We start from the raw sequence: 18,497 nt of genomic DNA on the forward strand, positions 1-18,497 counted from the left end.
TCTGGCTAATATCATGTAAGTAGGAGTTCTGTGGGAAGCTTCTCAGAATATTCCATTAAAGAAATGCAGAACGTGCCCTGTGCCCCTTTACTTATTTCTCAGTTCGTTCTGCTGCTATAAACTAGCTGTGATATTTGCCATCCTGGACCCTAAATACAAGAGCTACATCCTAGGGATATCAGAGTGGTAAGCTGGAAATAGCCTAAGTCCCTAAGCAGTCCTACTCCTAGTGGGAGACCTACCAGCCCTAGACTGTCTTCCCTAGACTTTCATGTGAAAGTGAAACACACTAGGTGACTTAGGCTGTTCTTTATGTAAGTCTTTGTTAATTACACCTGGACTAGATCCTGACCAATAGATCAGGTACCAAACCATGGAGACATACACGACCTACCCAGGAAACGCCATTAGCTCCGAACAGTGTGAGCAAGAGGACTCCTGGGTACCTAACTAGAAATGAGGCAGGAGCCAAAGCCAAAGGCAAGGGCCCAGTCACGGAGGGTGCGGTATACCAGTTGTGCGCATTTACAGGAACACAGAGCTCTCATCCAAAAGCTTCCCTGGAAGGTCTAGGGATACCCATGCATCCAGATGGGCTTTCCCACAGACCACCGAGAGGGAGCCTTGGCCTTGGCAGTGGGTTGGAGCTCTCCCCAGGGCTCTGACGGGCAGCTCAGCTCAGCTGAGCTCAGCCTCCCAGCTCAGCCTCCCGGCTTCACTGCTGCTTTAGCAGCTGACACTGCAGCTGTGGGTCATGCAGACGTTATGACAAGTAATTCAGAGCCCACCGGGCACCAGGTCTCTGCAGCGGCACTGTTTATAGCTATAGTTGCACCAAAAATGCTGAAGAAGACAGTGCCTTCAGACTCTGGCCCAAACCCCCTCCTCCATCAGGAAGCTTTCCAGACCAGAAAGGAGTTCAGTCAACCTCTCCATACTTCCTCTGGGGCTCAAGCACAAAACCCCTTCCTTCACCCTCAGAATTCCTACACACACACGCACACACACTCACACACTCTCCCTGTCTCTCCTACATGAACCACACACACACACACACACAGAGCTAAACATGGTGGCCCCATAACTATCGCAGGACCATCATATGGTCCGATTTACATTGAAGAACTTCTCTTGGGGTACCTGGGTGGCTCAGATGGTTGAGGGTCTGACTCTTAACCTCGGCTCAGGTCATGATCTCACTCACATTTGTGAGATCAAGCCCCACGTTGGGCTCTGTGCTGAGTTGGAGCCTGCTTAAGATTCTCTCTCTCTCTGTCTCTCTGCCCCTCTCCTGCTTGCACTTGTGTGCTCTCTAAAAAGAAAAGAACTTCTCTCTGCTTGCTGCATGGAAAATGGTTTGGGAGGCAGCAAGAAAAGAGGCCAGTAAAACTGTGATACCCCAAGCAAGGAATTTGAGAGCCTGAACCAAAGCAGAGACTGAGGGGTGCATCGGAGGACCTCCTCCCCACAGAGAGGAAAGGACATGTCTGGGTAGCACAGAACAAGTAAAATCACCAGGATTTGGTGACTGGTTAGATGCAGGGATGAGGAAAAGGAGGAGTGTGTGGAGACGTCAGGGATGGGACAACTTCCGTTATCAACACTAAAGCTACTAGAAATAGCTGCCAATCCCTGGCCACCAATTCCACACTACCCCGTGAGTCCCCTGCGTCCAGGGCTTTGCAGTGAGCGTCTCTTCTAATTCTGAGACTAATTCTGTGGAGTACTGTCTTAATCCATACTTTACAATGAGGAAACCAGGGCAGGGAACAGGTGAGTGGCTGGCTCAGAGACTCCCAGCTAGACAGCAATAAGAATATGCCGCAAACCCAGTTCTCTGGCCAGTGCAGGTCTCTACGACACAGCCCGATGCCATATCCCACCAGCTCAGCACTCGTATATTTTTCAGAAAAGTCACTGAAAGAAAATACACCAAAATGGTTACCTTTGGGTGACAGTAGCCATTTTTATTTTATACACATCTACGTTTTCCAGATTCTCTTCCATGAGTTTGCATGGTATCCACAATCTGGAGAAAATAATAAATGTTTCTGTCTAAATAATACATAAAACTATGAGAAAGAAAGAATAGCCTTGGAAATCTAACTGTATGCACATGTTCTTTGGCAGGAAAGAGGAGACGGTCTCACAAGAACAGCCCCATGTTGCCACACAGGTGAGAGCCAAGCCTAACAAATACTCCCAGTAAAAGCCTGGTCAGGGGGCGCCTGGGTGGCTCAGTCGGTTGGGCGTCTGACTTCAGCTAAGGTCACAATCTCACGGTCCGTGAGTTCGAGCCCGGCATCGGGCTCTGGGCTGATGGCTCAGAGCCAGGAGCCTGCTTCCGATTCTGTGTCTCCCTCTCTCTCTGCCCCTCCCCTGTTCATGCTCTGTCTCTCTCTGTCCCAAAAATAAATAAACGTTAAAAAAAAAAAATTAAAAAAAAAAAAAAAAAAAGCCTGGCCAGATAGCAGGCCCCTGGGCTGGTGCTGGCCCAGAGCCTCCTTTCACTTAGCCATCACCCTGTGAGAGTCCCATGATCTCGCTGGCTCTGAGACCACTAGTTCATTGGGTTTTCCTCTAAAAAAAATTATCAGTAATAGTTTCAGGCACTGAAGCAAAATTTCCAGACAGCACATCCTCTGCCAACACTTCGTAAGTCTCTGAATAATGGCACCATGAATATTTATGTCTTGTTATTATCGCTGCTGCAAGGAATGACAGTTTCAGCACAAGTGACCATATTCATTTTCATCTCACTGTTCGACCCTGAATATTCTTTGCTTCCTCCCACTCCGCAGCACCATACACCCCGCTGTGAACGATCTTCTTACGTAAGTGCAATACCCCTTGAAGAAATGTTCACTTTTCCTTTCCTGTGCAGCTAGAGGGCCAGGGAACCATGCATTTGTTCATCGATCCATCAGCAAATATTCACTGAGGGCTCTGTGCCAGGCTCAGGACACAAAACTGACATGCTCCTTGCCTGCCAGTCTAGCCAGGAGACAGACGTCAACAAACCATAACACTAAGTGAGGTGAGTGCGCTGGTCGGCATTAGCTCTTAGGTGCCACGGGAGGGAGACACCAATAACGGGGACCACGTGAACAAAGGTGCCATAGCAGACGCCACTAATGGCGACCACACGAACAAAGGCACCAACCTGCCTTTGTTGAGCGCGGTCCAGGCGAAGCATGCCAAGCAGCTCAGTGCTGTCAGAGCGCAGAGAGACAGGATAAGAATGGCCTCGAAAGCTTCAATAACGAGCAGGGACTCGACAGTGAACTTGTGGGATCAAAAGTAAGGCGGCAAGACTGATGGCAGACTGGTAGTACGGTCTAGGAAACAGACCATGCAGTCCCAAACTGGAAATGTCAGGGTGGGCATGGGGAAGAGGAAACAGATTCAGAAACTACTGGAGAGCTTAAATCACAAGGCGTTCGTACCTGATTAGAGGAAGAGGATGGTATATATTTGGAAGAGTTGAGAGAGAGGCATCAGACTGTGGGAGAGAGAAGAAGGAGCTAATACACAGAAAAATGTGTGGATTATTTTATGGAAATTTCATCTATTTAAAACATGGAGTCTTCCAAGCCAGGTTCTTGCTGTCTCTTTTCAAATATTCAAATCTTCTTCTGGTCCCTCAATAACGTTTCATTGTTTGCTTCACTTAGGTCTCACTTATTTCTGTCTGGGTGAATACGTATGGATTTTTTATTTCCCTGTCGCTACTGTAAACGGGCTCTCTTCTTCATCATATTTTCTCGTTAGTTGCATCAGTTAAGTTTCACTTGGTTACAGATGACAGAAAACCCAAGTCAAATTGACATAAACAAATAATATTAATACATACTGAGTACTTATTATTGCTAGATACTGATCTAAGTACTTTATATGTATTAATCTTTTAACTCAGCTAAATAAAAAGAGAAGATTTATTAGCTCATGTAAATGAATAAATGAGTCCCGTGTCTGTCTTCAGATACAGATGGATCCAGCAGCTCAGATACCATCACCAGGACTGAGTTTGTCTCCATCTCTTGGCTCCACAGTGGCAGTGACTAAAGCAGCTTCCACAATGTCTGCTTTCAGGTTCAGGCCCTGCCAAGGAGTTAGGTGCAGGAGCCTGCTTCAGATAAAGACCTCACACTGAGTCTCTTACTGGCCCAACTGGAGATGTGTGCCCATCACTGCTACTAGAGGGAAGCAGTGCTTTGGTTCACTAAACACGGTCACATGCCGCTCTCCCAAAACTGTAAACACGGAGAGTACCGGAGAAATCACTCAGTCCTAAACAAATCAGGGACCTCTGCAAGAAGGAGGGACAAGGGGGGAGGATAGTGGCAAAAAAACAACCAATGCCCACTCCATTGGTTACTACTCCATTGATTGCTATTACTACCTTGGATTAAAACTACACACACACACACACACACACACCCCTAAATATTTATATATGTGTATAATATACACCTATCAAGCAACCAGCCTGGTTAATTTTAAAGTTACTTTAATTGGGTGCTGTACTAGATTGACTGTACTTGCATTGCAAATTATCACACTTCTCTGAATCTGATCTCTCTGCTCTCCTCACTGACTCTGGGCTCAGCCTCGTGCCTTGTTTTACCAGTGGGACAATCTCACACCTGATAGAGAGGCCTGAAAAACAAACCACAGGTTTCCTCCTCCTCTTTTGGAACTTAGCCACCACCAGGAGGGCAAGCGTGGTCTAGCCCGCTGGAGAACCAAAAACCATGTGGAGGAAAGTCAAGATATCCTAGCAAAACTGACCTAGACGCCACCAGCCCCAGCTGACCTGCCAGCTGACAGCACACGTAGGAGCAAGCCCGGCCAAGATGAGCCAAGCGCAGCCCAGATCAGCAGAACCATCCAGCCACGGACTCAAGAGCAATAAAAAAATGGTTGTTCTTTGAAGCCATTAAGTTGTGCAGTGGTTTATAAGGCAACATCTGTATCTGAAACAGACATTCTCCATTTACGCCTAATAACATGATCATCAAAGTTAACAAAGGCAAAAAGCCCACAATACTAATGGGCTGGTTCTGGCGCTTGGGAAGACAGCAGGAAAGAGAAAGACACAGGCACGTGGCTGGAGCGGGAGTAGGTTGCTACATTGGGCACGCTAACAGCCTGAGGGCTTGGAGAGCTGGGCCAAGAGTACTGAAGGCTGGAAGCAGGTTGTTAAAAAAGGTAATTTGCTAATCAAACCAATCAACCTACCAGTTTCAATTCACACAGTTTTTGATAGACTGTTAAATGATGCAGGGGTCGAGGCCTTGAGGCAAAGATAAAGTTGCTGAGAAGAGACGCCGACTCATAAAATGAGCAGAACCTAATGATCCTTGCGATGTGACCAAGGGCACACAGGCAAGATGCAGGAGCAGGGCAACACAGAAACCAGAGGAGGGGGAGGGCCCTGGGGTGCAGGAAACTTGAAGGAGAGAAATTGAGCCAGATTTTCCCATGAAATGGGAAGAATGTACTGCCAGAAATTTGGAAGCTTGGACAGTTTACTAAAGGATCTGAATCATGTTGCAAACGATAAGAAAAATGTGGAAAAAATTATTCCGTTGTTTTTGTGCTAGGATAGAAAAAGCAGAGTTGACAGCAGGAGACGTGAGTTTTGTTTCTGCTTGACCTTGGGCAGGACACACATATATATAATAAATATTACTTATTAATAAATTAACAATTTAAATATTAAAATTAAATATTAATATTTAATAATTAAATAGATAAATATAAAAAATGTAATTTCTGGAATATTTCACCCACTTTACCTTTGGTCCAAAAATCATCTCTTCTCAGAGAGCTGGAAGAGGAAAGAAAACCCAGCCAACGGTCCAGTCAAAGCTGAGGATGAGGGAGACTTAGATATTAGCTTTAAATATAGGATGAAAAAGGGGCGCCTGGGTGGCGCAGTCGGTTGAGCGTCCGACTTCAGCCAGGTCACGATCTCGCGGTCCGTGAGTTCGAGCCCCGCGTCAGGCTCTGGGCTGATGGCTCGGAGCCTGGAGCCTGTTTCCGATTCTGTGTCTCCCTCTCTCTCTGACCCTCCCCCGTTCATGCTCTGTCTCTCTCTGTCCCAAAAATAAATAAAAACGTTGAAAAAAAAATTAAAAAAAAATAAATATAGGATGAAAAAGAATTATCTTTCGACTATTACCATTTTCCAGAAATGTTTCAAATCTCCCAAAAGTAAGGAGGACTCTTGACAGTATGCAAATAATCAAATGTCTTTTGCTCCTTGGAACACAGAGCCTCAGTGTTGAAATAAACACCTGTTTGATGATGTAGGGAGTGGTGACACTCAATATCAACTGTCATTGCTCTCTTATACTAGTCTTAGCAGACCAGGTCATTATTTAGCTTCCAGCAAGCACCCTCCCCGCCCCAACCCTAGCTTTCCTGTGGGGGAATAATTCTCCTCCACCGCACAATCTTAGACAGAGGAAAGTCCTTGGAAACCAATTCTCATAACAGAATGAAGGGCCTAGCTTCTCCTTCTCCTGGCCCTGGGGGTGGGGGCAGGAGTGACGCAACACTGGCCCCTAAGACACTCCTGAGGGCTTAGAATCTAAGCCAGGTGGGTTAGGGTTGGTGAGACGTCGCTCACCGGACTGTTCCCTTCCCACAATGCTTACTGAGGTTTCCACAGGTTTTCATGGGTCCTACGTTTCCAAGCCTTGGTCGTTCAGCCTCCTGTCTATTGTGTGAGCCCTCTGACTTCCTATCAACAAACTGCCTTTAGCTTAAGCTATTCTGATTCAGTTTCTAGTACAGGGAACTGAGAAGCTGAACTGATACAATAATATCCCACCAGAACCAGTCTTAGGCCTAAGTTATCACGCTAGGCTATCTCTTATCTCCTGCCCTTTTTTTACACAGTTCCATATGCATCATGTGCTTTTCCGCCTTTAACATTTTTTTTTTTTTTTACTTTTTATGGAGACACTAAAGTGTAGTAGTTAAAATCACAGGTTAAAATTCCAGCTTAGATCCTAAATGTGAGACCTGAAACCATAAAAATCCCAGAAGAGAGCAAAGGCAGTAATTTCCCTAACATCACCCATAGCAACATTTTCCTAGATATGTCTCCTAAGGCAAGGGAGACAAAAGCAAAAACAAACTACTGGGACTACATCAAAACCAAAAGCTTTCGTATGGTGAAGGAAACCTTCAACAACACAAAAAGACAACCTACTGAATGGGAGAAGCCATTTGCAAATAATATATCTAATAAGGCGTTAATATCTAAAATACAGAAAGAACACCAAAAAACAAACAATTTAAAAATAGGCAGGGGATCAGAATAGACATTTTTCCAAAGACATCCAGATAGCCAACAGACACATAAAAAGATGTCCAACGTCAGTAATCATCAGGAATATGCAAATCGAGTCCACAATATCACTTCACACCTGTCAGAATGGCTAAAATCAAAAAGACAAAAATTAACAAGTATTGCCAAGGATGTGGGGATAAAGAACTCTCATGTACTGTTGGTGGGAATATCAATTGGTACAGCCACCGTAGAAAACAGTTCCTCAAAAAATTAAAAATACCATACGATCCAACAATTCCACTACTGGGTATTTATCCAAAGAAAACAAAACACGAGTTCAAAAAGATATAGGCACCCCATGTTTATGGATATGGAAGCAACCTAAGTATCCAACAACAGATGAATAGAATATAAGTGGTACGTATATGTCCAATGAAATAATTCTGAGCCAAAAAAAAAAGGATGAGGTTGTGCCACTTGTGACAACGTGAAGAGACCTAGATGGTATTATAAGGAACAAGATTTAATTTTTATAAAACGGTGACCTTAGGGCACCTGGGTGGCTCAGTCAGTTAAGCATCTGACTTCGGCTCAGGTCCTGATTTCACGGTCCATGAGTTCGAGCCCTGCACCGGGCTCTGTGCTGACAGCTCAGAGCCTGGAGCCTGCTTCGGATTCTGTGTCTTCCTCTCTCTCTGCCCCTCCCCCACTCACACTCTGTCTCTCAAAAATAAATAAACATCAATAAAACAAACAAAGAAATAAATAATAAAATGGTGACCTTGGAGATACAATGAACGAGCGAAGACTGACATTAATCAATGAATTCCCCTCCGTCTCTTCCTCTGCCTTGTCCCATTCCCACAACCAGCCTCCAGCTTGCCTCCAATGTTTTTGTGACAGTTTGAAAAATGAATTTAATCATTTTCCAAGCTTAATAGTGCAAATGTCCAGTACAAGAGTAACCTCTGTTTGCGCCATTTAGCATTTAGTTATTCCATTGTGGAATGACTTGCCATAAACTCTCCAAAACAAGTCATTGTGCTCTGGCCTCTAAGATAATTTACACTTTTTTCTAGATAAGTTTTAATTGAAGTATAATATGGTACTGTATAAAACACTGGTTTTTACATATGTATAACCAGTGTAATCACCACTCATACCAAGAAAGAGAGTTATCATCAGCTCTCTAGAGGGCTCCCCATGTTCCCTCCAGTCAACAACCCCATAACGGGAACCACTAGTGTGCAGACTTGTAGCAACATGGATTATGAGTTGCCTGTTTTTGAACTTAGTACAAATGGAATTACAGGACATGGACTCCAGTGTATTTGGCCTCTTTAATTCAAGACTATGTTTGTGAGATTTACACCTGTTGTTTCATATTCCAATACTTTGTCCTCTTTCAGTCCCAAATAATATTCCATTGTTTGAGTGTTACAATTTACCTATGCTACAATTCATGAACATTTTGATTGTTTTCTATTTTGGTCTATTAGGAAGAGTACTGTAATAAACATTCCTGTGCAAGTCCTTCGTTGTACACATATACTCACTGATGTCGGGTATAAATCTAGCAGTGAAACTGCTGCTCCTAGGACTAATGTACAGCTTTCTGAATTTTCCAAAGTTATTATATTAACTTCAGAGTGGTTAATTTTAAATCATAACAGTGGTTAGGATTTATGAGAATTGTTGCTTTATATCCTCATGAACACTTGGTATTATTACATTTGTTTATTTTAAACTATTTTGGCAGGTGCCATGTATAATTTTTGCTTTAATTTAGGTTTCCCTGATAACTAATGAAACTAACCTTTCTTTAAAGTGTATTTATTTATTTTGAGAGAGAGAGAGAGAGAACATGCGTGTGCACAGGAGGGGCTGAGAGACAGGAGAGAGAAAGAATCACAAGCAGGCTCCATGCTGTCAGTGTACAGAGCCCGATGTGGGGCTTGAACTCATGAACCTGTGAGATCATGACCTGAGCCGAAACTAAGAGTCAGATGCCCAACTGACGGAGTCACCAAGGCATCTCGAAATTAACCATTTTTATATCTGCTTATTGGCCATCTGAGTACTTAAGAAACTCCTATTCCATACTTATTTAAAAAAAAACTTGCCCAATTTCTCTTATTTACATAATATTTTATGTATTTTGTGAAACTTGTATAAATACTGAAAATATTTCCCACCCAGTGGTTTATCTTCTTATTCTCTTAATAGCAACTTTTGAGAAATTATGTTTCACACTGTAACAAGGTTCAATGTATCAACCTTTTTTGTTTACCCTTGATACTATCTTTTTTTTTTATTTTTTTTTAACGTTTTATTTATTTTTGAGACAGGGAGAGACAGAGCATGAACAGGGGAGGGTCAGAGAGAGGGAGACACAGAATCTGAAACAGGCTCCAGGCTCTGAGCTGTCAGCACAGAGCCCAATGAGGGACTCGAACTCACACACTGCAAGATCATGATCTGAGCCAAAGTTGGATGCTTAACGACTGAGCCACCCAGGTGCCCCCAGGTCTTATGAATTTCTACATGAACTATGTCCATGGGTTCCAAATGGTTCCCTTACTACAACATTCCTCCATCAGTCTATTCTATTCCTTGCGCAATTCACCTTCCAAGAGATATCTACGATCACATTTTTCTCTTGTTCAAAAACCTTCCTTGATCCCTCACAACGTGTATTTATTTTATGTAAGAAAATAACTTTTTAAAAATGTTTTATTTATTTATTTAGAGAGACAGCACAAGCAGGGGAGGAGCAGAGAGACAGGGAGAGAGAATCTCATGGATTCTCACACTGTCAGCACAGAGCCTGATGTGGGGCTCGAATTCACAAAACTATGAGACCATGACCTGAGCTGAAATCAAGAGCCGCATGCCTAACCAACTGAGCTATCTAGGCGCCCCAAGAAAGTAAGTTTTATACAGTATTTCATCCTCAAGTCATTTGGAATAACGATAGACAAGGCTCCTCTTAAAATGATGGAAATTTGGGGCGCCTGGGTGGCGCAGTCGGTTAAGCGTCCGACTTCAGCCAGGTCACGATCTCGCGGTCCGGGAGTTCGAGCCCCGCGTCAGGCTCTGGGCTGATGGCTCGGAGCCTGGAGCCTGTTTCCGATTCTGTGTCTCCCTCTCTCTCTCTGCCCCTCCCCCGTTCATGCTCTGTCTCTCTCTGTCCCAAAAATAAATAAAAAACGTTGAAAAAAAAATTTTTTTTTAAAATGATGGAAATTTAACATAGACAAGAAATCTAGAGATCATCTAAGTTCATTTATAGGCCCACATATTTAAATTCAAACCCTTAAATCTCTATGGAAGAAGAATTGGTGGGTGCATTGAAGAGGTGGTCTTGATCACTAGATGGAATGGACTACTACTGTGGGTTCTGTTTATTTTTTTAATTTTTTTAATGTTTATTTATTTCTGAGACAGAGAGAGACAGAGCACGAGTGGGGAGGGGCAGACAGAGAGACACAGAATCAGAAGCAGGCTCCAGGCTCTGAGCTGTCAGCACAGAGCCTGACGCGGGGCTCGAACTCATAGACGCGAGATCATGACCTGGGCTGAGGTCAGATGCTTAACGGACTGAGCCACACAGGCGCCCCACTGTGGGTTCTGTTTAAACCCATATTGCCTTGGGCTGTTCCATTACCCACCTCGAAGGCACCTTGCCTCTATTCTCTCCTCCTTCCAAACTTTGTATTATACCGCTACCAGAGATATCTTTCTAAAACCCAAATCTACGGCATAACTTTGAGAGCTTCCCATTTGTACAAAATAACATCCATACTTGGTATTCAGATATTCAGATATTCCATACTTGATAATCATTGGTATTTGATCTGACTACCAGAGATTGAGTGCAAACACTTCCACAAGTCTTCACCACCTCTGCATCCCCACCCTTTGCAATTTGACTTTGAAGCTCTTCCTATCAAGGAAGGGGTGGAGTCGATTCCCCCACCCTTGGAATTTAGGCTGGGACTATCCCTGTGACTATCTCTGGCCAACAGAAAATGGCAGAAATGGCCAAGCACCCATTCCAAGTCCAGGTCTCAAGAGGCCTTGCACACTTGCACTCTCCTTCTGGGAACCCCACCACTGCCAAGTGAACAAACCCCGAGTAGGCCACCACATGATGACAGGGCCGGCCACCTCGATCCACCAGCCAACATGCAGCCAACAACCACATGTGCAGATGAGGCCATCCTAGGCAAGGCAGCCCCTAGCGTACCCATCAGGTCACCACAGACTAATGACCAAGCCCAGCTAAAATCAGCGTCTGGCCAGATCAGCAGGATCCCCCCCCCCCCCCATATCGACTTGTACGCTCATAAACAATAAATACTGATGGCTTAAACCACTCCATTTATGGTAATTTGTTACACAGAGAGAGCTTATGGTGACTTGTTACACAGCACAGCTAACTGAGACACCAACCTACTTTCCAGCTTCTCCTCCCACTCTCCACCTTGTGCTCTGATATTCCTTTACCCCAAAGCACTTGAAATTCCCTGACAATCTCACAATCATATCCCACTGCATTTGTTATGCTGCAACCACTGCCTAGAAGGCTCTTTTCTCCTATACTGTGAAAATCTCACCATTCAAGATCAAGCTCAAACATTTTTTTTTTTTTTTGAGAGAGAGAGGGCAAGGGAGGGGCAGGGAGAGGGGGAGAGAGAGACTCCCAACCAGGTTCTGCACGGTCTGCTCAGAGCCTGATGAGCAGCTCAAACTCACAAACTGTGAGATCGTGACTTGAGCCAAAATCAAGAGTTGGACACTCAACTGACTGAGCTACCCACATGCTCCTATTTATTTATTTAGAGTCTAACATTATCCTTTTGTTCATGAGATATTTATCGAGGTGAGGCACTGAGGTTTCAAAATTGAACAAAATATAGTCTGAGCACTAAACTAGCTCATAGTTGAGGAAAGGCTAATGTCACTGTCTTATTTCTTTCCCCTCCCTGACTCCCGTCAGTAGACTTAAGCCTATCTTACTATTTCTTCCCCAATACCTTTATTCCCTAGTGTGGTCACAGTGCAATGCCAGCCATAATAATAGTACCTAATTTAAAGAAATCTTATGAATAATAGATGAGACTGTGCAGGCAAAACAAAACCCATAGCATGGTGTGTGAAACACAGGAAGTGGAAAATGAACATTAGCTGTTGTTATTTTTAGTTCACACATACTCCCATCTCCCCTACTTGACTGCATATAAGTTTCTTGAGCGCAGGAACTGAGCCAAATTCATCTTTGTGTCTGAAGTGCCTGAAGTGTATATGCGCCTGGCACGTAATAAACACTCACCAGATGTTGGCTTGGACTGCTATCGCTAGATCTGCAAGACCTGAGCACAGACCCAGGAACTGCAGGGCTGTTCGGCGGCCCCGGGGTTTTAGTGTTATACTGGGGCGCCCTCTGCTGTGTATGGGTCTGTTCACACATCTGGGCATGAAGCAAGCCTCCTGAGGGGACTCGAGTAAACCTAGAAGTTTCCAGAAAGGCTCATTCCAGGCAAAGGATTCGTCTCCTTAACTAGGGGACAGGGCCTCCCTCCCCAGTGCTATACCTGGGCTCATTCATTTTACAGCTGCAATCACCCATGTCATTCGTTTTTTGAAAAAAACAGAATGTCTGGCTCGGGTTTTGTATCTTGTTTAGATCCTAAATAAGCCCTTCATGAGAAATAATGGAGTAATAAGACAAAGAGAGAGAGTGGGAGAGACAGGAGGGCAGCTAATAGGACTCACTGCCCTGTCGTGTTTGAAACCCCCGTGAGGAGTGAGAGAAAAAGCAACTGTGGACATGGGACACGTCCATCACTTGAGCTGAGGTTTTGGCTGGACACCTGGATGGAGTAGTGCCTTACTTTGGAGAGTGAAAAATTGTGAGGAATGCCCATGTAAAGCACTCTCTTTATAAATCATATCGTATGCCATGATCAATCACATAACTGTAAAGAAAACGCTTCAACCGAAGGGATACAAAATGACAATCTTGGGGCGCCTGGGTGGCTTGGTCGGTTAAGCATCCGACTTCGGCTCAGGTCATGATCTCACGGTCCATGAGTTCGAGCCCCGCGTTGGGCTCTGTGCTGACAGCTCAGAGCCTGAAGCCCGTTTCAGATTCTGTGTCTCCCTCTCTCTCTGCTCCTCCCCTGTTCATGCTCTGTCTCTCTCTGTTTCAAAAATAAATAAACGTTAAAAAAAATTTTTAAAAAATGACAATCTTGCAGCAAATTATTTAAAACAATATATTTGCCTGAAAATATACCACGTGTCTCTATTAGCAGATACCGTCGGACAATGACGAGAAAGGAAATGTGAGTGAGGAGAGACGCATTTCCATTTATGTAAATTTTTTTTACTTAAAAAGCACGCATATTCAAAGAAAGCTGCTCGGAATAACTCCATGTACCGCACGCCACAGATTCCGACCTATTTTTAGTCACCTCCATTATGAACAGTCAAACTCCAGTGAAATGGCAATGCTGTGTTCTCACCTCACACCCCTAAGACCGAAAGCTTAGGCGCAAGATGAGCCAATCAGAATACTGTGCTTTTTCACAAATGCAAAACTTCTTTAGTCCCCATTTCTGCTACTGCTGGAGAATCATCCCTTTGAAGTAACTGTGACTGAATGACAGCTGGCACGAGGATCGTTCTGTGACTGCAGTAACAAATTCGGGGGAGTTTAAGGGCCTCTTCCTTTTTTAATGTTAATTGAGGCAAGTCAGAGGGCGGCCACTTCTGGGGGAATCATAAGCTTTTTAACGGGATAAGAGAAGAAAATTTAAAAAGATAACGTGAGGCAGGGCAGAAAAGCGAGCCAATCATCAGAAACAAGATTTCCCAAAGAAAATTTACTGTCAAAAAAAGAGGGCACCTGAATAACCTGGAGACTGTAGTCCAAATGGGCTAGCTGAGTAAAAACTACGGCTGGATATATTTGTGAGGATTCAAAATATGGGCAAGGGGTGCCCCAGTGGCTCAGTAGATGAAGTCTCGGACTCTCGACTTCCGCTCAGGTCATGATCTCTCGGTCTGTGGGATCCAGCCCCGAGCCCAGCTCTGCGCTGACAGCACGGAGCCTGCTTGGGATTCTCTCTCCCTCTCTGTCTCGGCCCCTGCCTCCCTCTCTCTCTCTCTCAAAATAAATAAATACACATTTAAATAAATAAAGAGCAAAAAACAAACATCCATCATGAAAAAAATACAGAAAAGCAAAATAAAGTGTTGAAAACAGACCTTAAAATACGGGCGCCATAAAAGTGACTAACCAGTTCTTTAAAGTGCACATAGACAACAGCACTGGGTTTTGTGGGAAGGTGGCTGGCTTCACAACAGCCTTTCCTTGCACAGGGATTCCCTCTGGCTCGGAACGGAAGGATAGCACGTTCTACAAACACACGTTCTACAGCCCGCATTTCCATTTGGCGCATGGTGTGGGAGAAGGTGGCTGAAACGCGGCCTGGTGGCTGCACGGAGAGGCTTGGGCAGCAGCCCTGCAACAGGGGGACGCGAGGGGGACACCGAGAGGACGCCACAGGGCCCCTCAAAGGCTGCTGGGCTTCGAAAGGCGGGCACCGCGTGTCCAGCTTCGGCGGGGCGCGGACGGCACAGGCCTGGGGACGCCCCTTCGTCCGGCCTCCCACCACCCTCCAGCCTCTTTGCCAGCCTCCGCGCCAGGCGTCCCGCCAGCACCCTCCTTGCCGCCCCCCACCCCCAACCACCGACGCCCGATTCGGCACGACCAGTCCACCCCGGGTTCAGGCCGCGTGGACCCCGCGCCAGCACGCACCCGCCGGCCCCCCGCCCTACCTCTCTGTGCGCTCCTGTGTCCCCGCCACGATGTGGCTCCGCACGGCGCGCCACCGAGGGGAAGCGGGCCGCGCCCTCTCCCGGGGCGTGCGGAAGGCCTCCCGGCACGACGGGGCGGCCCCGTGGTTCCGAAGAAGCACCTGCAGCGGGCCCTGGCCCTGGCCCAGCCACGAGCGCTCGGCGGGTCCCGCGCAGGCCGGCATCTCCGGGAGCTGCTGGAGAACCACTTCCTGGGTGGCGAGGTGACCCCGTCGGGAAGATGGCGGCCCCCACGGCTCGCCTCCGCAGGCCGGCCCGCACGCTGGGCCCCAGCCCGTAGCTCTCAGAGAGGCTCCCTCTCAAACACAACCGGGAGCCTTCGAAGCCCAGCAGCCTCTGAGGGGCCCTGTGGCGTCCTCTCGGTGTCCCCCTGTTGCAGGGCTGCTGCCTAAGCCTCTCCGTGCAGCCACCAGGCCGCGTTTCAGCCACCCTCACCCATACCGTGGACCAAACGGAAACAATACATGATTTTTCAGGGGAGAAAAAGAAGCAGTAGCAGCTGGCAGACCTTCTAAAACAAGACCAAATTACTGATAGAATATTAAAAGCTATAAGAGAACACGAGGGACAGCTTTTTAACCCTGTTTTTTCCTTGAACATTTTAAGCAGGAGTTATTTCCAAGTCCATGACTGTTCTCTGTGGGTCCTGTGGGTCTTCTTTATTGTTTCTCCTTTTTTATTTACCTTCTCTTGTCTCTTCATATGCCTAGTTATTTTTTTTTTATTGAGTGCGTATCAACAATTATAAAAATAAATGGAGCTCTAGGATTATGAGAGAGTCTCTCCCAAGAGAGTTTCCATGTGCTCTGCCAGACTGCTGTGGCACTAACAGCCTTGTGTCATCTTAATCCAGTTGCGGGATTAGAGGATTCATATCTAGATTTACGAAACTTCGGGTTTTGCCTAAAATGAATAAACCCCACTCTCTATCTTTCTTTAAAATCATATAACAACTTTTCAAATGATGAGTTTTCTTTCTTGGGGGGTTTTGTTTTGTCTCGTTTTGTTTTTTCTGCTCAGATCTCCTACTTTAGACTCTAGGGCAAGCCAAATCTCCTAATTTAGACTCTACAGCAAGCCCAGATCCTGGAACTATAACAGCATGTCAACAGAATAGCTCCAACAGAAACCTGTATTTTCTAGTTAGAGGACTGGGTAGGGGATTGTGAATTTAAAGGAAATCTCCCACTTTTTTCTTTTATTAATCTCCTGACCCTGCCCGGTGGCAAGTCATAAAAGCTGCAGCTCTTGGCAACAAAACGGCAGTGGTGAGCTTGCAGGCACCTAAAACCCACAGAAAATCCTTCTCTATTACATTAGAACCGGGAAAAGGAGTCCCTGCAGTCTAAACAGTGTTGAAGGAATGAATCTCTATTCATTGTTTTCTCTCTCTTCTCTCTCTACCCTTTGTTCCTGAGCCAGACCCAACAATGGAAAGTATGCAACAGCATAGAAAGAAAAAAAAAACAAACAAAAACAATACTGCTTTCTAACTCCAGCTTTCTAAGGACCATGAAAAGGCATTCTTGAGACATAAGGGGAAAATTATAGAAAAGAGACAGCTGGAGAAATGGATCCCCTAAATCTGTGTATGAAGCCACTTCTGAGCATTTCATGGATGACTAGAATTCTTGTAGTATAGCGAAAACAATAATACATTGTCATCAGGTAGGATATATCCCAGGAATGTAAGTGGATTAATACATTACCTGATCAATTGAGAAAAAAAAAACAACAACTATATGATAGTCTCAAAGGAATAGCATTTAATAAAGTTAAAACCATACCCTGATTCTTTTTTTTTTTTTTAATGTTTATTTATTTTTGAGAGAGCAAGAGCAGGGGAGGGACAGAGAGACAGGGGACAGAGGATCCGAAGCAGGCTCTGCACTGCCAGTAGTGAGCCCGAGGTGGGGCTCGAACCTACGAACCGTGAGATGGTGAGCTGAGCCAAAGTCGGACATTCAACCAGCTGAGCCACCCAGGTGCCCCCATACCATGACTCTTTTAATTAACAAATTCAAAATAGAAACTTTTTTTACTCCGTAAAAGTCACCAACATCAAATATCATATCTAATGAGGTAACTATGGAAGTATTCTCAATACAGTAAGAAAAAGTTAGAGGATGCCCTCTATTATCACTGTTAATCAACCTATTATTGAAGAACCTAGCCAATGCAACGTGGATAAAAAGAATATAAACTATGCAAATCTGAATGAAAGAAATAAAACATCACTTTCTGCATAACATGCGATTGTCCATCTAGAAATTTCAAAGCAATAGCAACTCCTGGAACCGAGAAGAGCTTAGTAATGTGGATATAATAGATATAAACTGAACAATATTCATAGCAAAACTAATTTTTAATAGAAAAATGTTCTGTCCATAATAGCAAAAGAGCTATGAAATACATAGAAATAACTCTAATGAGAAATATATGAAACCCTTTAAATCAAACTGTAAATTTCACTGAAGAATATTTTTTTAAAATAGGCTAGGAAGCTTAGAGGAATACACCAAGTACATGGTTGAAAATATTTTACCTTGTGATGGCGTTACTTCTTTTAAAATCGGTTTATAACTCAATGTAATGAAAATAAAAATCTCAATGAACTTTTTATAAAATTCAAAAAATGGATTCTAAATTTCATACGGAATAGTTAATATGAAGAAATCGGTAAGGTAATTTTGACTTCTAGCAAGAGAGCCAGCCTTGGTCATTTACTTGCCAGCATTTTATCTTGTCCTCTCCCCTGTCAGAAGAAAGGAATGACAAGGATGCTTCTGTTCACATTTTTTCGCAAGAATGTACTGGTGTGTTACTTTTGATTTTAACATCTAATATTGGTGGGTTTTTTTTTTTAAGTAAATGAGTAAGGAATGAGCAAGGGAAAGATGAAAAGACAATTAGTAAAAAAGATAAAAATTAGGTCTCTTCTCTTATTCTTGCCTTCTCTCAACCAAACTCTCACCCCCAACACAGACATGCACTGATCCATGTGTGGGACTTGGTGGGGCATTAAATTCTCACGAACCTACCTCACACAGAGATGGTGCTCCATTCTAGTGATCAGATTCAACATACACGGCATGGTTGCAAGTTATAATTTACCTAGAATCTACCATGTTAGGCTACTTTGTATGCACTATTTCTACTTTTTCACTACTCTTTGAGGTGCACAACATTATCCCCATTTTTAGATTAGAAGCTATGGCTCCAGGAAAAGAATATTTATCATAGGTCAGATAGCCCATAAATGGCTGAGTCAGGATTAATACTTAACTCTGACTGTAGCAAAAGC

General features: G+C 44.4%; 1 protein-coding gene across 1 annotated transcript in view; it reads right to left on the reverse strand.

Annotated features, from left to right (window-relative positions):
* Positions 1–18,287, reverse strand: part of LOC111556554 (rabphilin-3A-like) — an 87,944-nt gene extending 69,657 nt beyond the window's left edge. Inside the window, exons 1-2 of the mRNA XM_045039064.1 lie at positions 18,281–18,287; positions 15,155–15,741 (exon numbers count right to left, since the gene is read on the reverse strand). Coding sequence (XP_044894999.1) covers positions 15,155–15,741; positions 18,281–18,287 — 594 coding nt within the window. The remainder of the gene's footprint in view (positions 1–15,154; positions 15,742–18,280) is intronic.
* Positions 18,288–18,497: the final 210 nt, after the last annotated feature.

This window comes from Felis catus, chromosome D1 (genome assembly GCF_018350175.1).
Source record: "Felis catus isolate Fca126 chromosome D1, F.catus_Fca126_mat1.0, whole genome shotgun sequence".
In the NCBI taxonomy this organism is placed as follows: domain Eukaryota; kingdom Metazoa; phylum Chordata; class Mammalia; order Carnivora; family Felidae; genus Felis; species Felis catus.